Source organism: Dryobates pubescens, chromosome 12 (assembly GCF_014839835.1).
Source record: "Dryobates pubescens isolate bDryPub1 chromosome 12, bDryPub1.pri, whole genome shotgun sequence".
NCBI classification, from domain to species: domain Eukaryota; kingdom Metazoa; phylum Chordata; class Aves; order Piciformes; family Picidae; genus Dryobates; species Dryobates pubescens.
In genome coordinates this window covers 5,686,238-5,711,452 of record NC_071623.1, presented here as the reverse complement: position 1 = coordinate 5,711,452, position 25,215 = coordinate 5,686,238, and the positions used below count along the sequence as shown (strand labels likewise).

Genomic DNA, 25,215 nt, shown 5'->3' with positions numbered 1-25,215 from the left:
CCTACCAAGCCCTCTGTTTCTGCCTTGGATTGCTTGAAAGGTAGCACTTTTGTGACTCATTCTCTGGCTACCAATTCCTAGTTTCTGCAATATGTGTGAGTGGCTACATGTGTGCTGTACATACAGGAGCTGTGTTCTGGGAGAGTGCTCATGAGGGGTAGAACAGTGCACTGGTGCATTTGATAAGCAATGGGAGGATCTCACACAGCAGATCTCACAGCATCACAGAATGTGAGGGGTTGGAAGGGAGCTCCGGAGATCATCCAATCCAAGCTCCCTGCCAGAGCAGGAGCCCCCAGGGCAGCTCCCACAGCAACACATCCAGCTGGCTTTGCAATGCCTCCACACAAGGAGACTCCACAATCTCCATGGGCAGCCTGCTCCAGCCCCCTGACACCCTCACAGGCAAAAAGGTTTCCCTCCTCTTCCCCTGGCACCTCCTCCGCTCCAGCTGCCACCCAGTGCCCCTTGGGCTGTCCTTGGCCACTTGGCCATCCCTGAGCAGAGCCTGGCTCCCTCCTCCCCACACATCTTCAGCCCCAGCACTGAGGGCAGCCCTCAGGCTCCTCTGCTCCAAGCTCCAAGCCCCAGCTGCCTCAGCCTGGCCTCACAGGGAGATCTACCACTGCCTGCAGCAGCTTGGGGGCTCTGCCATGGACTCTCTCCAGCATTTCCCTGAGGCCCTTCTTGAGCTGAGTGGTCCAGAACTGGGCCCAAGATTCCAGATGTGGCTTCAGCAGGGCAGAGTAGAAGGGCAGGAGAACCTCTCTTGACCTACTAACCACAGCCCTTCTAATCCCCATTCCAGTGGTTTCTGTCTCTTCCTTTGCCCTTTTGGGTCCTATGAATTTGTTCATCTAGTATCTGACAATCTGTTAAACCTTGGGAGGTAGTAAACCACTCATTTTACAAATTAATAGAAGAGTAAACTTAAACCATCTGGCTGAGGCTACTCCTGCAGGCACCACTCTCACAGGTAACAGAGCACTATCTTGTCAGGGCTTTATTAAAGCCTTGTTCATTAAATTCTTCCCAGCTAGTCAAAAGACAGCATCCTCCCTTCTGAGCTACTTCAGCAGTGCTGGTAAAGGGTAAACAGGAATGAAAACTGAATCAGAGTTTTGACCCAAAGGATGAACAGGCTGTCCAGAGATGTTGTGGAGTCTCCTTCTCTGGAGACATTCAAAACCTGTCTGGATGCATTCCTGTGCAACCTGCCCTAGGTGCTCCTGCTCTGGCAGAGGGCTTGGACTACAGGATCTCTAGAGGTCCCTTCCAACCCCTAAGACTCCGGGATGAAGAGAACTAGGATTGTAGCATGGTGAAAGCTGCTCTGCTGCTGCTGTTGTGATGTCTGATGGAACATTTCATGCTGCAGGACTGCCATGGAAACCTCTTGTGAAGGATATGGTGGGGGGACAGGGACAGCCAGCCAGGAATCTAAAGCATACCTGTTACAATTCAGCTTCTGTGGTGGGTTGAAATTTCCCCCTCCACCCTCCAACATTAACTTTACCAGTTGGAAAGTGGCAGCCCAGCCCAGATGGAAGCAAATGAAAGCTGTATTTACAGGCCAAACTACATCTACAGTGGAATGCAATGAATATGTGCAAAATCTACAGGATTTACAGTATTTACAGGCATTTACAATTAACAAACAGCACAAGAACCCCCCTGGTCAAAGACCAAGGGAAGGTACCAGCTTCTCCTCCCCTGCCTACCCAGAGCCCCCTGTACAAAAGGGAGAAGAGAAAGGAGCAGAGAAAGTTGCTGTTAGACTTAACCAAAACAATGCAGCCAAGGTCAAACAGAAGCAAGTTAGGATCTCTCCAGAGTGAAGAAGTGAGAAGAGAAGAAGACATTGTTTTGGTACAACCAGTTTAAGTTCCTTACTTCTCCAATGGATTGAACTGTTTAGAATGCTCTTAATTTTCCTTTTTACACCCAACAATGATACCCTCATCTAGTGGAGGCTGCCCCTGCTGACTGCAGGGGGGTTGGACTAGATGAGCTTTGGAGGTCCCTTCCAACCCAGACCATTCTGTGACCCATTTCCAACTCACTGGAAATGAGCACAAACTAATCACATATGGAAGCCTCTTGAAACAAACCACAGGTCTCCATCTTACCAAATGTGGCTGGAGGGTGTGTGGGGGGGGAAGGTGAAGAATCAGTCAAGCTTCCTCATGGCATTTTACACCTTCTACTCACCCCAGGAGCAGCTCAGGTGAGCGGTACCATCTGGTAGCCACATACTCCGTGTAGTTGGCATTGCTTCCTTCAGACAGATTACGAGCAAAGCCTGTTAAAGAGCCAGAGGGAAAGATTAGATCCTCTTTTAAATGTCAGATGCAAGGTCCTGCATCTGGGCCTGGCAATCCCAAGCATCTGTATAGGCTGGGCAGGGACTGGCTGAAGAGCAGCCCTGAAGGAAAGGCCTTAGGGTTGCTGGGGGAGGAGAAGCTCAACATGAGGCAGCAGTGAGCAGAGGGAGCTAAGCAGAGCCTGGGCTGCAGCAAGAGAAGTGTGGCCAGCAGGGCCAGGGAGGGGATTCTGTCCCTCTGCTCCACTCTGCTGAGACCACAGCTGGAGCTCTGTGTCCAGGTCTGGAGCCTCTGTGCCAGGAAGGATCTGGAGGTGCTGGAAGGTGTCCAGAGAAGGACCATGAGGATGAGCAGAGGGCTGGAGCTGCTCTGCTGTGAGGACAGACTGAGAGAGTGGGAATTGTTCAGCCTGGAGAGGAGAAGGCTCTAGTTCTCTAGTCTGAAACCATTGACCCTCACTGTCACTGCAGGCCTTCATAAATAGTTTCTCTCCATCCTTCTTGTAGCCTCCTTCAGGTACTGGCAGGCTGCTATAAGGTCCCCCTGGAGCCTTCTCTTCTCAGGCTGAACACCCCCAGCTCCCTCAAGCCTGTCCTCACAGCAGAGGTGCTCCACCTACCTTCATGGCCTCTTCTGGACCTGCTCCATCAGGTCCATGTCTTCCTTGTGTTGAGGGCTCCAGAGCTGGACACAGCACTGCAGGTGAGGTCTCCCCAGAGCAGAGGGGCAGAATGCCCTCTCTTGATCCTTGATCTGCTGGCCACTCATGTTTCGATGCAGCCCAGGCTGCCACTGCCCTTCTGGGCTGCATGCACACACTGCCTGCTCATGTCCAGCAGAAAGCAGAATCCCTTTCTCTAGGGGCACAATTACTTGGGGTTTTTTTTGGTCATGGAAGAGTCAGCTGATTATTTCTTCCTCCACATTGTGCTGAAGTATTGGGAAGAATTTTTTTTTGACACAAAAATCGGGGCAGGTTGCTAGGGAGAAGATTAAACCAAACTCTAAGCAGCGAGAAGCAATAGGTGAGAAGATGAAGGTGCAACAGAGTTTGCAGATCAATCCTGATGCAGAATAAAGAATTTCAAGCCAGGACTTTAAACAACTCAGAAGATGGTGGGAGAGATGTCAAGGGGAAGGAAAAAAAGGTGTAAGGGAAAAAGAAGGCTGACAATTTCTGCTAGGGAAACAAGTAAGCTGAAGCATGGTGAAATTCTTCCCCATGAGGGTGGTGAGACACTGGCACAGGTTGCCCAGGGAGGTGGTGGAAGCCTCCTGCCTGGAGGTTTTTGCAGCCAGGCTGGCTGTGGCTGTGAGCAACCTGCTGTAGTGTGAGGTGCCCCTGGCCATGGCAGGGGGGTTGGAACTGCATGATCCTTGAGGTCCCTTCCAACCCTACAATTCTATGCTTCCACAGGCAAAGTAAAGCACTCTAGCACTAATGACATGTAAGTACTGTAATGGAGGCCCTAGGAGCACCAGGGAGCCTCCATTATCCAGAATTTTCAGAATAAGCTAAGCAAACACCTGTCAAGGATGACACAGACAGGCTTAATCCTTTCTTTGAGTAGGTGAAAGAACTACAGAATTTCTGGAGGTCTTTTCCAGTCCTGTGTTTCACCATTTCTATCCTTATGCCTTACACAGAGATTAAGAGACTGCTAAAAACAAGTGCTTTTTGAAGACCTGGTGTTGAAACAGCAAAGACTCTAGTCAGAAAGCCTATTTCCAACAGAAAGAGGCATCTGCTGTAATTGGAGTTTGGTCCTGTTCCCTTTCTCCACTTCTGTTGGCAGAAATGCCACCCACACAACATGTGTCCAGGCAAGCACCAGATTCGAGCTCATTTTTAACTAGCACGATGTGTACAGAACACAGCCCAAGAACTGGGTTATTAAAAACCTCTCAACTTCCCTCTTCAGACTGCTTTGTCTGCTGGGCTGTTTGGAAACATCCAATTACTTCAATACTTGCTCTAGGATGGACCCCCAGACCTTTGCTTTGCATCTGTTGTCACGTGAGGAATGCGATGCTCTAGCTGACAAGCACCTGTGTGCCAAAACGGGGAGGAAGGAAAGGCAGGCAGAGAGCAAACATCAAATCATCAAGGATGATCCAAGGGCTGGAGCAGCTCTGCTGTGAGGACAGACTGAGGGAGGTGGGAGTGTTCAACCTGGAGAAGAGAAGACTCCAGGGGGACCTCAGAGCTGCCTGCCAGGAGCTGAAGGGATCCTGCAGGAAGGCTGCAGAGAGACTTTTCCTGAGGGTGTCTGGAGACAGAACAAGGGAGAATGTTTTGAAGCAGAGGCAGAGCAGGTTTAGGCAGGAGCTGAGGAACTGAGGAAGAAGTTCTTCAGTGTCAGGGTGGTGAGACTGGAAAAGGCTGCCCAGGGAGGCTGTGGCTACCTCCCTCCTGAGGGTGTTCAAGGCCAGGCTGGATAAAGCCTTGAGCAGCTGAGTCTACTTGAGGTGTCCCTGCCCATGGTGGGGAGGTTGGAGGAGATGATCTCTGAGGTGTGCCCTTAGCACACACTAACCAGAAGCAAGCAGTGCCCACTGATGGGTTGCTAAGCTCTGTGCAAGGCAGTGACTGGGTCCTCTAACCACTCAGATAGTGCAAAGGCTGAAGGGGTGGAGAGAGAGAAAGGTGTATGCAGCCTCACCTCCCTGGGAGAACCCTGGCCCTGCCAACCCCAGTAAGGTTTGCTTTGCAGGTGGGCAAGGCACTGAAAAATAAGTGTAGGGTAAGGGAAAAAATACCTGCCCCACCAGCTCAGGGCTCTTGGCAAGGCTGCCAGGGCAGCCTGGGCACTGAAGTGCCAGGAGAGGGCAGACAGGAGGCCTGTGGGCACCAAAAAAGGCAAAGGCACCTAGGGCAGAGTGCAGCAGTACCCTGGTGCTCTGGCAGAGCCGTGCAGCTCCTGACACTACAGAATAAATTGCCCTTAATTCAAAGAATTCCTATGGACCAAACTCTTCTAAGGCTTTTCCTAGAACAGTTATTGCTTCTGAATGCTTAAGCAAAAATGCCTTTAGGATTAAAAGAAACAAGCTGCACTGCAAATGACAAACAACTTCTTTGTGTCCTGGGAAACTATTTCAATCTTTTTCTTTCTCCCCAGCAGTTATTCTCCTCAGTCAAAATTGCAGAGGTTTGGAATGACAGATTTCCAACTGCTCTCACTCCAAAGTGCCCTTGGGTAGCACGATGGAATTGGGTTTTCTTTGCCAAGCCAACATCTAAGCTGTTTATAGGGAACAATGTTTTATTCTGTGTCTAGGTAGCACTGAAAAAAATCAAAATGCAGATTGCTGGCACAGTGCACACTCTGCTCTGCTGGCCTGTGGGGATTACTCATGTGGGCAAAGTTTGCTCTGTGCTTGGGTGCTGCTTCTTTGAAGCCTCAAAGCTGACATTAAAGAGGTATTGATATGCCAGGAACATCAGATTTGATATCACACCTACAACCCTGACTCTAACCTCCATCCATGCAGTCGTTAATCATCGAATTATAGAGTTGTCAGGGTTGGAAGGGACCTCAAGGAGCATCCGGTTCCAACCCCACTGCCATGGCCAGGGACACCTCACACTACAGCAGGTGGCTGATAGTCACATCCAGCCTGGCTGCAAACACCTCCAGGCATGAGGCTTTCACCACCTCCCTGGGCAACCTGTTCCACCCTCATGGGGAAGGTCTTCTTCCTAACATCCAATCTCTATTTCTTTTCCCACCCCCCCAGTCCCCTGACACCCTCAAAAGTCCCTCCCCAGCTTTCTTGTAGGCCCCCCTTAAGATACTGGAAGGCCAACCTTGGGCTAGACATTAGGAAAATTGTTGTCACTGCAAGAGTGGTCAGGGATTGGCACAGGCAGCCCAGGGAGGTGGTGGAGTCACCATCCCTGGAGGTGTTTAGATGTGGTGCTCAGAGATATGGTTTAGTGGTGAACTCTTGGTAGAGTAGGGTGAATGGCTGGACCTGATGATCTCAAGGGTCTTTTCCAACCTGAATGATTCTATGTGGACACATGACTTCTTAATTAAGATAACAGTAAAGTTGTCCCTCCTGAACTGGGGAGCCCAGAACTGGATGCAATATTCCAGGGGAGGTCTCAGCAGGGCAGAGTAGAAAGGGAGAAGAACCTCCCTGGCTCTGCTGGACACACTCCTCCCAATGCCTCCCGGGAACCCCTTGGCCTTCTTGGCCCCCAGGGCACATTGCTGTGCCATGCAGAACTTGCTGCCCACCAGCACTCCCAGGTCCTTCTCCTTGGGGCTGCTCTCCAGCAGATCCCCTGCCAGCCTGTCCTGCTGCAGTTTGTTCTTCCTTCCCAGCTGCAGGACTCTGCACTTTTGCTGGTTGAACCTTACGAGGTTGCTCTTTGGCCAGCTCTGCAGCATTTCTGCCTGCATGCTCACACAGCTCTTTCACAGGGTATGCACATTAAGCACAGAGAGCTTTCCAATACCAGTGCTAGCCACAAACCTGAAGAGGAAGGTTTTAATCAGCACACACTGCAGAACTGGTCAATGAGCAAGGCAAAAAAACCCACTGCAGGAGGTTTGCTTTTAAAATCCCAAGAAGCAGGTTATCTGTCTACTGAACTTACCAAAGTCACACAGCTTCAGAACATCGTTGTGGCTTATTAAGAGATTCTCTGGCTTGATATCTGCAGTAACAGAGTGAGAGAGAAGAAAAACCACAAATAAAGTCCTGTTAACTTCTCTTTTTTAATGTTGAACTCAGATATGTTAAAATAGAAAGAGATAAATAGACCAATAGGTCAATATATTGATATATAGTGATATACATTGACCATGTCAATAGGTATTGAATATATCAATAGGTATGGAACATGTCAATAGGTATGGAATATATGGACATGTAGAAATGCTAAAATAGGAATATATATACACAAATATATTAATATATTGATAGACATGGATATAGATTGACATCTCAATATACAGTGAATACACTGATATGTAAAAATGATAACACAAATAGATCAATAAACAAACATAAATATATTGCTACAGATGGATGCACATTGAATATCTCAATAGAGGTTGAATATAGAATAGAATAGAATAGAATAGACCAGACCAGGTTGGAAGAGACCTTCAAGATCATCATGTCCAACATATCATCCAACACCACCCAACCAACTAAACCATGCAACCAAGCATCCTGTCAAGTCTCCTCCTGAACACCTCCAGTGATGGTGACCCCACCACCTCCTCGGGCAGCCCATTCCAATAGGCAATCACTCTCTCTGTGTAGAACTTCCTCCTAACCTCCAGCTTAAACCTCCCCTGGCGCAGCCTGAGACTGTGTCCTCTTGTTCTGGTGCTGGCTGCCTGGGAGAAGAGACCAACCTCTGCCTGTCTACAACCTCCCTTCAGGTAGTTGTAGAGAGCAATGAGGTCTACCCTGAGCCTCCTCTTCTCCAGGCCAAGCAACCCCAGCTCCCTCAGCCTCTCCCCACAGGGCTATGCTCAAGGCCTCTCCCCAGCCTCGTTGCCCTTCTCTGGACACGTTCAAGTTTCTCAATGTCCTTCTTAAACTGAGAGGCCCAGAACTGGACACAGGACTCAAGGTGTGGCCTAACCAGTGCAGAGTACAGGGGCACAATGACTTCCCTGCTCCTGCTGGCCACACTATTACTGATGCAGGCCAGGATGCCATTGGCCTTCTTGGCCACCTGGGCACACTGCTGGCTCATGTTTAGGCAGCTGTCAATCAGCACCCCCAGGTCCCTCTCTGTTTGGCAGCTCTCAGCCACTCTGTCCCCAGCCTGTAGCTCTGCATGGGGTTGTTGTGGCCAAAGTGCAGCACCCAGCACTTGGACTTGTTGAATGCCATCCTGTTGGACTCCGTCCCATCTGTCTATAAACAAATAGATCAATATATTGATATACAGTGATCCAGGTTGAAAATATATTGATGTACATTGAATGTGCTGATGTTAAAATATAAGCATATAAATATGACTTTGGAGGTCTCTTCCAACCTGGTTGATTCTGTGTGATGCTGGGCTATACAGACACATAAATACATGGGACACAGTGAACTATATAGATATATTCAATAGCAATGTATTGACTATATTGGTATATAAAAGAGATATTTAAAATAGGAAAAAAAGATGTAAAATATTAAAAAAATATCAGATATAGCAATTCTTTTTGTGTTTACTGATAAAATGTCTAAAATGTCAGCAGCTCTGGTTTCCTGCTGGAGGTGCAGATGATTCACCCCAGCAGAAACGAAGCATTCCCACAGCGCCTGCTGAAAGAAGCTTCCAGCAGCTCAGGTTGTGAGCACCCAGAACACATTTTCTGCTGCTTGGGAGTCTTTGAAAGCAAAATATGGAGTGGCACAAGATGCATAAAGATTTTCCTGGCCACCAAGTGACTGTGCAGAATACTGGGATGCTGCAAAATGATACAAGGAAGTGACATTTAGTTGCCCAGGGAAGCAAGCAGATGTGAAGTGTGTAGTGCTCGACGCCTGGAGCAAGGATTTTCTTCATTGCTTCTCACCACTGCTTTGGATAAAAAAAGCGTTGTCTACTTTTAAATCTGCTTTGAAACTGATACTGTGGCATCCAGAGCTGGGACCTTTATCAAACTATACTTTGACAAATAGTTTCAGACCCTTCTGATGCTTGATTGGTCTTAAATATAAATTAGATATAAATACAAACAGTGTTCAAATAGAAATAAATTTATATAAGATAATACATATGTGAGAATAGAATAGAATAGAATAGAATAGAATAGAATAGAATAGAATAGAATAGAATAGAATAGAATAGAATAGAATAGCATAGCCAGGCCAGCTGCACAGATGGGCAGAGTCCAACAGGATGGCATTCAACAAGTCCAAGTGCCAGGTGCTGCACTTTGGCCACAACAACCCCATGCAGAGCTACAGGCTGGGGTCAGAGAGGCTGGAGAGCAGCCAGGCAGAATGGGACCTGGGGGTACTGGTTGACAGCTGGCTGAACACGAGCCAGCAGTATGTCCAGGTGGCCAAGAGGGCCAATGGCATCCTGGCATGCAACAAGAATAGTGTGGCCAGCAGGAGCAGGGAAGTCATTGTGCCCTGTGCTCAGCACTGGTTAGGCCACACCTGGAGTCCTGTGTCCAGTTCTGGGCCCCCCAATTTTAGAAGGACATTGAGGCCCTTGAACAGGTCCAGAGAAGGGCAACAAGGCTGGGGAGGGGTCTGGAGCACAGCCCTGTGAGGAGAGGCTGAGGGAGCTGGGGTTGCTTAGCCTGGAGAAGAGGAGGCTCAGGGGAGACCTCATTGCTGTCTACAACTACCTGAAGGGAGGTTGTAGCCAGGAGAGGATTAGTCTCTTCTCTCAAGCAACCAGCTCCAGAACAAGAGGACACAGTCTCAAGCTGTGCCAGGGGAGGTTTAGGCTGGAGAGAAGAAAGTTCTTCACAGAGAGAGTTGTTAGCCATTGGAATGTGCTGCCCGAGGAGGTGGTGGGGTCACCATCCCTGGAGGTGTTCAAAAGGGGATTGGATGTGGCACTTGGTGCCATGGTTTAGTAGTCACGAGGTCTGTGGTGACAGTTTGGACTTGATGATCTCTAAGGTCTTTTCCAACCTTATTGATTCTATGCTTCTATGATAATATAATATAATATGATAGAATATATTATTTATATTTATTTATATAATCATATAAAGCAGACAAATAGATTCTATACAGATATAAGTATATCAATATAGAAGTTATAACTAGAAGTATAAAATATAAATGGAATCATAGAATTGTTAGGGTTGGAAGGGCCCCCAAGGATCATCCAGTCCCAACCCCCCTGCCATGGGGGCTTGGAATATACTAATATAGCAAGATTTGGATATGTAAATATATAAATATATGTGTGTGATTAAAAATATGTGCACATAAATATATGAGTATGTAAAGATTGAGGGACAAAAACATTAAAATCTAAATATACAAATATATGACCATAAATATATTGAATTTATTCACACATACTGAATATATCAATGTAGTGAAGGGCTTCATATACACCAATATTAAAATATGAGCACACAAATACCCAAATCTGTAACTATATTAGATATATTGATATTATTTAATAGAAATAAGTACAAACAAAATAAAAATGTAAGTATGCACATATTGATACATAGAATTTTGCCTTCAAAATTTCACCTTGCTTTTATTTTCCTTTCCTTTTGCCTTCAAAATTTCACCTTGCTTTTATTTTCCTTTCCTTTTGCCTTCAAAATTTCACCTTGCTTTTATTTTCCTTTCCTTTTGCCTTCAAAACTCCACCTTACTTTTATTTCCCTTTCCTTTTGCCTTCAAAACTCCACCTTACTTTTATTTTCCTTTCCTTTTGCCTTCAAAATTTCACCTTGCTTTTATTTTCATTTACTTTTACTTTCAAAATTTCACTTTACATTTATTTTCATTTCATTTTACATTCCAAACTTTTAGTTTTATTTTCATTTCTATTTCATTTTTAAATTCCTATTTTACTTTTATTTTTTTATTTTATTTTTAACATTTTATTTTACTTCAATTTTTGCTTTTAAAAACTTTAATTTCCTTTTCCCTTATTTCACTTTTCATTTTGCTGTCAAAATGTTATTTTTCTTTTCTCTTATTTTCATTTCATTTTGAACATTTTAGTTTACTTTTCCCTTATTTTTATTTTCATTTGGTTTTCAATGTTTTACTTATATTTGACTTCTATTTTCGAACTGAAGGGCCCAGAACTGGCCACAACGCTCCAGATGCAGCCTCAGCAGATTCAAAAGGGAAGTGCCTGAGTTCCATGGGATGTTAAAACCTTTCCCTGGACTCCATTTCACTCTGCTGTGCATATCATGCAGTCTTTACATCACACCCCAGAGCCAGTGGACTGCAGATGAATTCAGGTTAAAAGAGATCTGAAGTCATGCAGCAGGATTAAAACCCTGCCAAATTGACAGGGTTTCCCCCCTCCCACCCCTGTTGATATAAAGCAATGTCTTTAAGTGCAAACCACCACATCATCTTCCTCCAGAATGCAAACTCCTACCCAGGGCTTATTTTGCAGACACTCACCTCTGTGCACAATGTCATTCTTATGGCACCAGTGAATTGCTTTAATGAGCTGGTAGATGTAGCTCTTCACTTTTTCTGGTGGAACTCCATTTGGCATCTCTTCTAACAACTCCAGCATATTCTACAAGGTTAAGAGACATCACATTTCAGAGAGTTTTCCTGTAGTTTCTAGAAGAGAACATGCTTTCAGCGTTCTCAAACAACATACTTAGGCCACTGAGTCAGTAGTTCCAACATCCATGGAGTATATTCTAAGCATAAGGATATCACAGAATGTTAAGAGGTTGGAAGGGACCTCCAGAGGTCATCCAGTCCAAACCCCCTGCCAGAGCAGGATCACCTACAGCAGGTCACACAGGAACACATCCAGGTGGCTTTGGAAATCTCCAGAGGAGACTTCACAACCTCACTGGGCAGCCTGCTCCAAGGTTCTGCCACCCTCACTGTCAAGAAGTTTCTCCTCAGGTTGAGCTGAAACCTTCTCTGTTCAAGTTTGTCTCCATTGCTCCCTGTCTTATTACTGTGCACAACCAAAAAGAGCTTGGCCCCCTTCACTTGACACCCACCCCTCAGATATTAATAGACATTGATCAGATCCCCTCTCAGCCTTCTCTTCTCCAGACTAAACAGCCCCAGGGTTCTCAGTCTCTCTTCATAGCAATGTTCAAATCCCCATACCATATACAGTTCCAGCAACAGCAGCCTGTTAGTACAGATGTTGTCACAGACATAAAAATGCCTCACAGGGGCACAAATACTAACCTGGGGAGTACCCTATACCTATACATCATCTACATTGATCTTAGACATATGTGCACTACAGTAACTCTGGCCATGTGAACTGTTTTAATTATACACCTAGGGAAGAAAATAAATGGATTGTTTGCAGTAGAAAATTTCCTCTTTGACAAAGGACACTTAGATTCCCATTATCTTAGCAAATGTCTCCACTTTCCTGTGATTAGAAGCACAATGGAGTTTGTGCTCTGAATCCTGAATGAAGAATGGGCAGCAGCAGCCCACTTGAAGAGGGAGAAGGATTACACAACTCATTTCATGACAGATTTGAGCATCTGGAGAGTTTTCATTTCAAATAAATTTACCTCGTCTTAGACAAACATTTTCTTTAGCTGTACAATACAATTGTTGACATTTCTCTTGTGAGACTTCTAATGAACACAAACAGAAGAGAAAACTTTGATAATATTTGGAAACAGGAACTGTTGGAGTGGGTCCAGAAGAGGGCCACCAAGATGCTCCCAGGGATGGAGCAGCTCTGCTGTGAGCACAGGCTGAGGGAGCTGGGGCTGTGCAGCCTGCAGAAGAGAAGGCTCCAGGGGCAGCTCAGAGCTGCCTGCCAGGAGCTGAAGGCATCCTGCAGGAAGGCTGCAGAGAGACTTTTGCTGAGGGGGTCTGAAGCCAGGACAAGGGGGAATGGTTTGGAGCTGAGGCAGAGCAGGGGCAGAGTGGAGCTGAGGAAGAAGTTGTTGAGGGTGAGGCTGGTGAGAGTGTGGCACAGGCTGCCCAGGGAGGCTGTGGCTGCCTCCTGCCTGGGGGTGTTGAAGACCAGGCTGGATGAGGCCTTGAACAGCTGAGTGGAGCTGAGAAGTGTCCCTGGGCATGGTGGGGAGGTTGGAGGAGATGAGCTCTGAGCTCCCTTCTAACCTAAGCCATTCTATGATTCTACAGACATCTCTGAATAAATACTCTCAGTTCCCTTAGAAACACATTTCAGAGCTGAGAAAAGGTATTTTCTGTGAAGGAATCACACTGATTCTAGCTGCACTCTCATCCACACCCAAGCTTGTGGATCTGGATAAGTAAGTCAAGAAGTTAGTGTTACAAAGATGAACCAAAATAGGAGCATCAACACAGCCACATATAATCCTAGCTGAAGACATTAACTAAGGGGATGATGCATAAAGGAGATTAGACTACATGTCAATGTAAGTAATCTGGCTTTGAGAGCTAAGGTTCCCTAAAGGACACAAGGTGTTCAGCAGCAGTTAAAGAAAAAAATTTGCCTACTATAACACATTTTATTGAATTCCTTCCACCCTTCCCTGTAGGGACAGGACCAGGGGCAATGGTTTGAAATGAGAGAAGAGCAAATTTAGATTGGCTGTTGGGAACAGTTTCTGCACCGCGAGGGTGGTGGAACACTGGAACAGGATGCCCAGGGAGGGAGCTGAGGCCCCATTCCTGGAGATATTCAAGGTGAAGTTGGACAAGGCTCTGAGCAACCTGATCTAGTGGAGGATGTCCCCGCTGAGTGCAAGGGTGTTGGGCTGGATGACCTTTAAAGGTCCTTTCCAACCCAAACCATTCTAAGATTCTGTGATTCTATGATTTAGGGTGAGAAATCTTCACAGAAGAGAGAACCGACTGCAGAGCTCTAGCACTCAGCTAGACTGCAACATCACATTGGCAGGATAATAAAGGAAAACTCAAGTCAAGGGAGCAGTAAATCTCTTGAAATCTCCAGAGACACAGATCTTTAAGCTAGTGTTTATTTTTCACGGTGTGTACCTGAAATACTTCCATCAAGAAGTGCTGAGTGGTTTAGCATTCAGAGGGAAGGCCTACCTGCATCACAAAGGCTGAACAACAATGCAAAACCAATGTGCTCCAGGTTTCCCCCTGGAAACAGCCCAGGATGCTTGGCAGTGGTAGGGTAATCTAAGGAAATTTTGGAATGGTTTCAAATGAGGTCAGGATTGGAGCTAATGACAGTGATCTCTGCCAAATCCCTCTAAGCAACTATTGATAGTGGCCTTGTTACAGAAATATACAAACAAATCCTATTTTTAACAGGGAAGGATGGAGAAAGTTGAAACAGATTTCAAGGTCACGAGCCTATGATCTTGACTACATCATGATTCATTGCACTAGTCTCTAGAGTATGGAGGGAATTTTTGTTTCAGATGGTGGGTATTCCAGTCTACACAACTGGAATACAATTTTTTTTTTCACAGCACAGAATAACAGAATGTGAGGGGTTGGAAGGGATCTCCAGAGACCACCCAGTCCAAGCCCCCTGCCAGAGCAGGAGCACCCAGGGCAGCTCCCACAGCAACACATCCAGCTGGCTTTGCAATGCCTCCACACAAGGAGACTCCACAGCCTCTCTGGGCAGCCTGCTCCAGGCCTCTCACACCCTCACAGGCAAAAAGGTTTCCCTTCTGTTCCTGTGGCACCTGCTCTGCTCCAGCTGCCACCCAGTGCCCCTTGAGCTGTCCTTGGACATCCCTGAGCAGAGCCTGGAACACATCTTTATCCCCAGCTATGAGGGCAGACCTCAGGTTCCTCTGCTCCAAGCCCCAGCTCCCTCAGCCAGGCCTCACATGGAGATCTACCACTGCCTGCAGCAGCTTTGTGCTGGACACTCTAAAGCACTTCCCTGAGGCCCTTCTTGACCTGAGTGGCCCAGAATTGGACACAATATTCCAGATGTGGACTCACCAGGGTAGAGGGGCTGAAGAACCTCTCTCCACCTTCTAACAACAGCCCTTCTAATCCACCCCAGGATGCCCCTGGCCTTCTTGGCCACAAGGGCACATTGCTGGCTCATGGACATCCTTCTGTCCACCAGCACCCCCAGGTCCCTTTCTCCCAGAGGAAGAACTCCTTACATGGAAGAACTTTGGGGTTTTTTCAAATACCAATACCTGAAGCAAGACCACCAGTAAAGGAAGCAGTGCTGCCCTCTCACAGTAAATATTTAACCACAACAGCTTCAGACTGCATCCCAGTTTCTGCTGCTCCTCTTTACAGATTTGAGCACTTTAAAGACTTCCCCAATAAGCTGATGATTAAACAGTGCCAAAAATAGTACAAACTCAACTCACTTTTTCCACATATTCAAAAACTAAGTATAATTTTCCTCTTCTTCTGAAGGCTTCCTTCAGCTCCACTATGTTCTCCTGTTTCAAAGTGCGAAGCATTTTAAGCTCTCGAAGAGTGGTTTCTTTGACTTCTTCATTTTCTACAGTGCAAAGCAAAAGTGACAGAGCAGAACAGATTAAAAATGAGAACAAGACACCCAGCACCCCCAAGGAACAAGTGTTAGAAATCATTCTTTTGAACCCCTGCTTAAATTATCATGTTCCAGATATTGCAGAGCCAAAGGTTTCTTTTCCAGCGCGGGCTCTCTCTGCTGCCTGGATGCTTCTGCACTGGAAGAGAGGTCAAGCGGTGACTGTGCTACCACTGCACAACCAACACAGGCTTCCCACCACCACGGTTTTCAGTGGCAGAAAAAGACCTAAGAAACAACTCCTTTGTGTTTGTATCTTCTTTTCGTTATGAAGAGCACTAATAAGCTTCCACCAAAGGTGCGTGCACAGACTCATCCTCCACCCCACAAGCACTGGCAAGGTCAATAAGCCCTCAGGAAAACCACGGGAATGCAAAAGCTCACCTTTTGAACGACGCCAAGGAAACCTATTTGATTCTAAAATGCTTTCATTTGATTCCCCCAAAAGCCAGAATATATTTTAAGCACGGCTTTGTAAGTGCAGGAAGTTTCCCCTCGAGGCTTTCGACAGCAATTCAGCAAGGAGGAGCAGGGTAGCAGCCACAGAGGGCAGCAGAGCAAGGATCAATCTAGCGAAGCCTTCAGTCTGAACCTGAGGAAAAGCCTCAGAAAAAACCCTGAGAAATCTAAGTGTTGTTCTGACAGTTTAGCTGCCTGGGCATTGTTGAAGGAAGGAGGAGTGTTTTGGGAGAGTGTTATGCACACTCTCATCACCCAGGGCCCCCCAAGGTTCTAAAGGATGCTACCAATACAATGCCAGGTTTCGTCTTCTCAGTTAGCAAAGTGAAATGCATTTGTTCAGCAAAATGTTCCCATGCACATGAAGGGCTCTTAATCTCTTAGACCTCTCATGCACAACAGAGAGATACAAAACACAGGATTAACCAGGTTGGAAAAGACCTCAGACATCATCAAGTCCAACTTATCACCCAACACCATCCAATTAACTAAACCATGGCACCAAGTGCCTCAGCCAGGCTCTTCCTAAACACCTCCAGGGATGGTGACTCCACCACCTCCCTGGGCAGCACATCCCAATGGCCAGTCTCTCTTGCTGGGAAGAATTTCTTCCTAGCCTCCAGCCTGAACTTCCCCTGTCACAGCTTGAGACTGTGTCCTCTTGTTCTGGTGCTGGTTGCCTGGGAGAAGAGACCAACCCCCACCTGGCTACAACCTCCCTTCAGGTAGTTGTAGATATTAAATGGGCCAGGACTGCATAAATTCAAAGCTAAATCCCAATCTGCAGCTCATGTATCACAAAATAAGTCAGAGAAAGAAGAAGCAGCTCAGGGAAATCCTTTTTCTGATCAAGCAAAAGGCAAGAGAGGTTTGCAGAGGAGAGAGCATTATCGATGATGGAGATTGGAATCAATACAGCTGACCAATATGATCGAGTATCGATCCTTTATTGTTCCAGTATGGCAGGCCTATGGTGCAGGCCCACGATGCAGGCCCATGGTGCGAGCATAGCACAGTAAAGTAAAGCATGGAAGAAGAAGGGATAGGAAAGGCAGAAGTGCATAGCAAGGGAACTTCTACAACTTACATAAACTCAGAGTTGTTGGCATGGACTCATTGGTCCCCTATGAGTGACCACACATCACACTATTATAGGTTATTGGTCCAACTACTGATGGCACACGAGGTTTGTTGATGCAGGTGCATGTCCTGCTGTCCCAAGATAACTTGCTGTGTTTATAGCTACCAGTGCCTTGTTTTAGTTACGTGCTGCAGGCACAGCACTGTTTGGTACACTGCTAGCTGGCTCTGCACTTATGCTGAGCATGGCCTAGCACCATGTCAGGCTCTAGGCCTGCACTGCCAGATTGCTCACACCGCTCGTCGCTGGCGCTGCCACAGAGCATGGCACAGGTTGTGCAAATATAGATCATAGAATCAGCCAGGTTGGAAGAGACCTCCAAGATTATCCAGTCCAACCTATCACCCAGCCCTATCCAATCAATCAGACCATGGCAATAAGTGCCTCACCCAGGCTTTTCTTGAAGATCTCCAGGGATGGTGACTCCACCACCTCCCTGGACAGCACATTCTCATGGCAAATCTCTCTCTCTGTGAAGAATTTCTTCCTAACATCCAGCCTGAACCTCCCCTGGCACAGCTTGAGACTCTGTCCCCTCATGCTGTTGCTGGGTGCCTGGGAGAAGAGACCAACCCCCACCTGGCTACAACCTTCCTTCAGGGAGTTGTAGACAACAATGAAGTCTCCCCCTGAGCCTTCTCTTCTGCAGGCTAAGCAACCCCAGCTCCCTCAGCCTCTCCTCACAGGGCTGTGCTCCAGACCCCTCCCCAGCTTTGTTGCCCTTCTCTGGACACCTTCCAGCAGCTCAACATCTTTCCTAACCTGAGGGGCCCAGAACTGGACACAGGACTCAAGGGGTGGCCTAACCAGTGCTGAGCACAGGGCAGAATGTCTTCCCTGCTCCTGCTGGCCACACTCCTCCTGATGCAGGCCAGGATGCCATTGGCCTTCACACTGCTGCCTCATGTTCAGCCTACTATCAACCAAACACCCCCAGGTCCCTCTCTGCCTGGCCGCTCTCCAGGCACTCTGACCCCAGCCTGTAGCACTGCACGGGGTTGTTGTGGCCAATATGTAGAACCCTGCACTTAGCCTTATCAAATCTCATCCCATTGGCCTCTGCCCATCTGTCCAGCCTGGCAAGGTCGCTCTGCAGGGCCCTCCTTCCCTCCAACAGATCAACACCTGCCCCTAACTTGGTGTCATCTGCAAATTTACTGTCGATGGACTCAATCCCCTCCTCCAGATCACCACAAGCAGAAGAGAAGGGAAAAAAAAAACCACCCAAGAAATAAATAAAAGAGAAACTGAAGTATAGCAGGAGGGAAGAGGAAAGCAAAACACTATCATCACCAATGTTTGGAGTGAAAAAAAAATGTATAATTTAGAGCAATCGAAATAATTTCATTTTCCACCCCAGAGCTAGGCAGGCTCTTCCCAGCACATTTAGCCTGCACATGGCAAACAACAGCAGAAAACATTCAGCGCCACAAAAATGGCAATACAAACAATTACAGCACATTCAGCCTTCTAATGAACTCCCATATTAATGAGACAGATGTGAAATGGGCTGAATCAAATTCATCAAAAGAACTTCTGTCATCTTTCCAGGAACTTGTAAACAACTTGCTGCAACTCTGAAAAGCAGTCATCAGTCCTGTAAGCTGATATTATTTCCTGCTCTTGGAAAGCCACGGCTAATGGCAATGTTGCACTGCTTGTTTTCATTTTTGTTGTTGTTGTTTTGTGCAGGCTAATGCAATAATCCTGTTTGGGGCTTGCTACTGGGATTCATTGGTTAGGATTTGTGCTGAAGAGAATCATAGAATGGGATGGGTTGGAAGGGACCTCCAAAGGTCACCCAGTCCAACCTCCCTGCACTCAGCAGGGACGTCCTCCATTATTACAGCAGCTTGCTCACAGCCTTCTCCAGCCTCACCTTGAACTGCTCCAGGGATGGGGGCCTCAAGCACCTCCCAGGGCAACCTGTTGCAGTGTTCCAGCACCCTCATGGTGCAGAACTTGTTCCTCACATCCAACCTACATCGGCTCTCCTCTCATTTCAAACCACTGCCCCTGGTCCTGTCCCTGCAGGCCTTTGGCAACGGTCCCTCTGCAGCCTTCTTGGAGCCCCCTTCAGGTACTGGCAGGCTGCTCTGAGTTCTGCCTGGAGCCTTCTCTTCTCCAGGCTGAACAGCCTCAGCTCCCTCAGCCTGTCCTCATAGCAGAGGTGCTCCAGCCCCCTAATCATTTTTGTTTCCCTCCTCTGGACCCTCTCCACCAGGTCCATGTTCTTCCTGTGCTGAGGGTTCCAGAGCTGGATGCAATACTCCGGGTGAGGCCTCCCCAGAGCAGAGAGGCCGAATCACCTCTCTCCATCTCTGGCTGTTTAATCTCTAAGCCCCTTACAGGTAGCAATAACAGAGTTCCACCAAGCTTAGCAGGTCTGATGCCCTTTCCCACTCCTCTGTGTACAAGACACTGTTCCAAACTCTGCCTTTTCAGGCAGCTTTTGAAGTGCCCCTAGAATTGCACCGCTTCCACTGACCCTTCCTGCACTCATCTCTCTGAAGTACTTCCATGGCCCAGTCAAGATGGGCATCACAAATAAATTATCTCTTGGATCCTTTAATAGAGAGTTTAAACATATTTCTGAATTGCAGAGCTAAAAAAATAAATAAATCACGAAAACCACCCAACTGTCTGGCAAAAACCAGCTGGAAAGCAAGGAGTTTGCATTGCACAGCACAATAGGCACAGATTAGAGTTTGCTGGGTCTGTCTGACTCTCAATATGAGAGACCTTGTAACCAATCGTTCCTCCAGGGCCACTAGCAATCCTGGGACAAAAAAAAAAACCCAAGCAATTAAAATGTTTGCTACACTGAAGTAAAATGTGAAAAAATTAAATTGAAAAGTAAAAATAAACCAAAAAGCAAAGAAAAATAAACCAAAAAGCAAAAATAAACCAAAAAGCAAAGAAAAATAAACCAAAAAGCAAAGAAAAATAAACCAAAAAGCAAAGAAAAATAAACCAAAAAGCAAAGAAAAATAAACCAAAAAGCAAAGAAAAATAAACCAAAAAGCAAAGAAAAATAAACCAAAAAGCAAAGAAAAATAAACCAAAAAGCAAAGAAAAATAAACCAAAAAGCAAAGGTAAACCAAAAAGCAAAGATAAAAATAAAAAATAAAATAAAAAGTAAAAATAAAATAAAACAAAAATTTAAAATAAAAATAAAAAAGTAAAAATAAAACAAAAATTAAGTAGAAATAAAATTATTAAAATAAAAGCATAAAAATTACAAAATATAAAAATAAAATAGTTTAAAGAATGAAAATAAAATAAAATGAAAATGAAATGTAAAAGACATTAAAATAAAATTAAAATAAAATCAAATAAATATGAAATAAAAATAAAAAACTTAATAAAAGAAAGTTTAAAAAAATGAAAATAAACCAAAATAAAAATGACATTTAAAGGAATGCAAATTAAAATAAAATGTAAATACAATTGAAAAATAAAATAAAAATGAAAATAAAAAATGCAAAAATAAAAATGTTTAAAAAATTAAACCCAAATCAAATCAAAATCACTTAAAGGAAATGCAAATGCAAATGAAGTTAAATAACATTTTAAAGGAAAATGCAACTAAAAATACAGCTACAAGTAAAAATGTAATTAAAATAAAATACAAATTAAAATGAAATTTAAATAAATTTAAAAGTAAAAATAAAAATACAACTAAAAGAAAGTAGAAATCAAATTAAAAAATTAAAAATAAAATGAAAAAATAAAATAAAAGTAAAAAAGAAACTAAAATTAACATAAAATTTTCAAAAAGTAAAAAGAAACTAAAATTAAAATGACATAAAATAAACCCACAAATAAAGACAAATGAAATCAAGTGACTGCTGTTTCTCTAAACCACACTGTTAGCTTTCAGCTAAAGCCTTGGGAGATGTCAAGCCATAGCTGCCGTGCCTCAGACCAGGATGATTCCTCTCTTGTTAGTCCATCCTTGGCCTCCCCTTCTGTGTGTGCCAGGCCAGCAGGGCTCAGGGTTAAGTTCTGCTGTATGCCAGGTAGGCAGCTGCTGCTGTGTTTGATTTCTAGGTTTGCCTGTCACAGGCACCCAGTGTCCCCCACTAAGCAGAGGCTGGGGGAGGATCAGGTGTGTGAAGCACTGGCAGCAGCTGCCAGGGGTCCTGCTGCTGCTTTGCCAGCAGCAGTAAGCTCTGCATGAGCTGGCTTCGCTCCCCGCTCCACAGCTCAGCAACGCTGGAGGGGACACAGGGGCTGCTGCCAGAGAGAAAAGAGCAAGCTTCTCACAGATAGTGGGGCCTGGTGAAGGGAGGGCAGAGCTGCTGCCTCAAACCCTCTCACGGATGCCCAAGAGCTGCCCAGTTCCTCTTCATACCACTAAACTCAGCGACTTGTCTCAGCCTCCTCCATATACCCCTTCAAGTCCCCCTAATGTTTAGATCCTCTCCCACAGGGTGGTGAAGCCGAAGGCTCTGCAAGCCACTACTACAAGACACTTGTAGCTCACATCCAGTCTCCATCTTACTACCATGCATGGCACCAGAATTCTCAGCCACATGAAGATAGATGCAGCAAGAAAGGAAGGTAGTTAGCTCCTTGGAGTGCATACTGCGGTCCCTTGGCAGGTATGAAGGATCAAGTGCCTGGAATATTCACAGAGCTAATGAATCACGGTAATTTTTAAACCATGTCTTGATAAATGAGGCTTCTTATTTTAACTGGAGAAGAGGTATGAACAATGGAGCTATTGACATGAAAGATTATGCAGGAGAAAAACCTTACCTTCGCTGTCTTTGAATTTCTTGATAGCCACAATCTCATGTGTCTCCTGCAACACAAAAAAAGAACAAAGAAAGGGAAATGAGCAACATTTGGTGCATCTCCTTTGCTTGGTTGTTTGTTTTTTCCAGACAGTGGGAAACAAAAAAAATCCAGAGAATCATAGAATTGTCAGGGTTAGAAGGGATCTCAAAGATCATCCAGTTCCAACCCCTCTGCCATGACCAGGGACACCTCACACTACAGCTGGTTGCTCACAACCACATCCAGCCTGGCTGCAAACACCTCCAGGCATGAGGCTCCCACCACCTCCCTGGGCAACCTGTGCCAGAGTCTCACCACCCTCATGGGAAAGAACTTCTTCCTGACATCCAATCTGAATGTACCCATTTCTAGTTTTGCTCCATTCCCCCCAGTCCTACCACTCCCTGACACCCTCAAAATGAAATGTCGTTTGGCCTCTCTTGAACCTTCCTAAAGGTCACCTGTGGAATTCCTACTGATTCTCTTCTGCTCTTCAAATAGTTTATATTCCTTGCAATGACAGTGGATGAATGAAAGACAACACTGGAGTAGACTGCGATCCCAGGCTGCAGTTCCCCCAGATACTACCTTGTGTACATTTCTTAACACAGTTCTTCGCTAACTGATGCTTTGAAGGGGGAAAGGGAAAGGAGGTCTGCACCACTTGGATGAGTTTTTCTCACAAGTCACAGGAAATTTGCTGCTGTGGAAGAAGGAGCCAGTCAGCTCTGCTCTGCAGATGGCATTGCCTGTAACATTTCTGTGCAGGAACAGGGCATTGCTCTATCTCTGCTGCCAACGGTAATTGATCTCCAGAAACCAGCTTCCCTCCTGGTCAAGATGCCTGCTGTCAAATGAAGAGGGAGCTGGAGCCACACACCCAAGGCTGGTTTGGGTGGTGGCTTGTTTTTGGTCCTGTACAATTTCATCTTTCCACACCTTAGCATATGATGACACTCACAAATGTCACCTACTTCTTAGTGCCTGAACACTGCACCATTTGTAAAGAAGGCTCTCTGCAGCCAAAATAAAATTGGTAATGCTGCTCCACCAGGGGAGGTTTAGGCTGGAGGTGAGGAGAAAGTTCTTCCCAGAGAGAGCTGTTAGCCATTGCAATGTGCTGCCCAGGGAGGTGGTGGAGTCACCATCCCTGGAGGTGTTCAAGAGGGGACTAGATGTGGCACTTGGTGCCATGGTCTAGTCATGAGGTCTGTGGTGACAGGTTGGACTTGATCTTTGAGGTCTCTTCCAACCCTGGTGATTCTGTGTGATTCTATGTAACCATCTTCAGCTGAGGTTAAGGCTAGGAAAGCAGCTTTGCAATTTGCTTCATAGAATCATAGAATCAACCAGGTTGGAAAAGACCTCAGAGATTATCAAGCCCAACCTATTACCAAATACCTAACACCTCCTGACAACTAAACCATGGCTCCAAGTGCCACATCCAATCCTTTTTTGAACACCTCCAGGGATGGGGACTCCACCACCTCCCTGGGCAGCACATTCCCATTCCCACTCTTTCTGTGAAGAGCTTTCTCCTCACCTCCAACCCAAACTTGCGCAGCTTGAGACTGTGTCCTCTTGTTCTGGTGCTGGTTGCCTGGGAGAAGAGACCAACTACCACGTGGCTACAACCTCCCTTCAGGAAGTTGTAAAGAGCAAGAAGGTCTCCCCTGAGCCTCCTCTTCTCCAGGCTAAGCAACCCCAGCTCCCTCAGCCTCTCCTCACAGGGCTATGCTCTAGACCTCTCCCCAGCCTTGTCCCCAGGTCCCTCTCTGCCTGGCTGCTGTCAGCCACTCTGAACCCAGCCTGTAGCACTGCCTGGGGTTGCTGTGGCCAATGTGCAGAACCCGACACTTGGATGTGTTCAATCTCCTGCCCTTGGACTCTGTCCAGCCTGGCAAGGTCCCTCTGGAGAGCTCTCCTACCCTCTAACAGATCAACTCCTGTCCCCAGATTGGTGTCATCTGAAAGCATATTAAATGGTGGATTCAATCCCCTCCTCCAGATCATCAATAAAGATACTGAACAGGCTGGGGCCCAGCACTGATCCCTGGGGGACACCACTGGTGCCTGGCTGCCAGCTGGCTGTGGCACCATTCACCACCACTCTCCAGCACACTGTTTGTAGCACACTGGAATCTGTAGCATCATGCTCTTGACAGAACTGGGGGTTTTTTGAGGGGGTAGTTTGTTTGGGTTTGGTTTTGTTTGTGGTTTTTTTTTTTTTTGGTTGGTTGATTTTTGGTGGTTTTGGTTTGGTTTGGGGGTTTTGGTTGTTTTTTGGTCACTTTATTGGGTTTTGGGGTTGTTTCCATTTTTGGTTTTTTCCAATAGGGATTTCCCCTGCCTTTGGAGTAATCAATGATTCGCTTGTAAACTTTCTTTGACATTGTTCTTCACACCCAGAGCCTTAGTTATATAACCTCACATTGTAATGCTGATTTTTGAGGGTTGTTTTTTTTAGGTTCATTCAAAACCTGCTCACATCCAGGACCGTGTCAGGATGACACCAAGTCAGGCTTAGTGCTTTCCAACACAAACTACTGCTGGAGCTATTCCTGCTCTGTACCAGCTACTTGCTACTATATCACCTGACAAAGGACAGAAGGCAAACCTTCCCCTGAAGGAGCTTTCTTTTTCATAGCTGCATCTAGTTTAGACCTCACCTCCAATCCTGCCTCCAGATCTGGTGATCCCAGCAGAAGAACACAGAGCTGCTGGAGTGAGTCCAGAGGAGGGCATGAAGATGATCAGGGGGCTGGAGCAGCTCTGCTGTGAGCACAGACTGAGGGAGCTGAGGGTGTTCAGCCTGCAGAAGAGAAGGTTCCAGGGGCACCTCAGAGCAGCCTGCCAGAAGCTGAAGGGATCCTGCAGGAAGGCTGCAGAGGAACTTTTTGTGAGGGTGTCTAAACATAGGACAAGAGGGAATGACTTGAAGCTGAGGCAGAGCAGGGTTAGACTGGAGCTGAGGAAGGAGTTCTACAGTATGAGGGTGGTGAGAGTGTGGCACAGGCTGCCCAGGGAGGCTGTGGCTGCCTCCTGCCTGGGGGTGTTGAAGGCCAGGCTGGATGAGGCCTTGAGCAGGTGAGTCTTGCTGAGAAGTGTTCCTGTCCATGGTGGGGGAGGTTGGAGGAGATGAGCTCTGAGGTCCCTTCCAACCAAAGCCATTCTGTGAGACACTTCTAACTGGACCTCCTCTGAAAGTTATTTAAAGCTTTACTGATCTTTGGTGGTACCTTCAATTACATCAGGAAAAGGAAATGCACAGCCTGCAGCAGAGATATTCATAGCTTCACAAAGATACTCAAGAGAGCACAAGTACTTTATTCTCTGATGTTCAGGTTAAAGAAGGAGGATGAGCCTC

General features: G+C 46.2%; 1 protein-coding gene across 2 annotated transcripts in view; it reads right to left on the bottom strand.

Moving 5' to 3' along the window:
- The window catches only part of CDKL5 (cyclin dependent kinase like 5), a 118,261-nt gene that overhangs the window by 38,663 nt on the left and 54,383 nt on the right, over window positions 1–25,215 (bottom strand). For both annotated transcript variants that reach the window (XM_054166134.1, XM_054166135.1), the window contains exons 4-8: window positions 21,828–21,873; window positions 15,275–15,411; window positions 11,427–11,547; window positions 6,934–6,993; window positions 2,212–2,302 (exon numbers count right to left, since the gene is read on the bottom strand). In XM_054166134.1, the coding sequence (XP_054022109.1) occupies window positions 2,212–2,302; window positions 6,934–6,993; window positions 11,427–11,547; window positions 15,275–15,411; window positions 21,828–21,873 (455 nt within the window). The remainder of the gene's footprint in view (window positions 1–2,211; window positions 2,303–6,933; window positions 6,994–11,426; window positions 11,548–15,274; window positions 15,412–21,827; window positions 21,874–25,215) is intronic.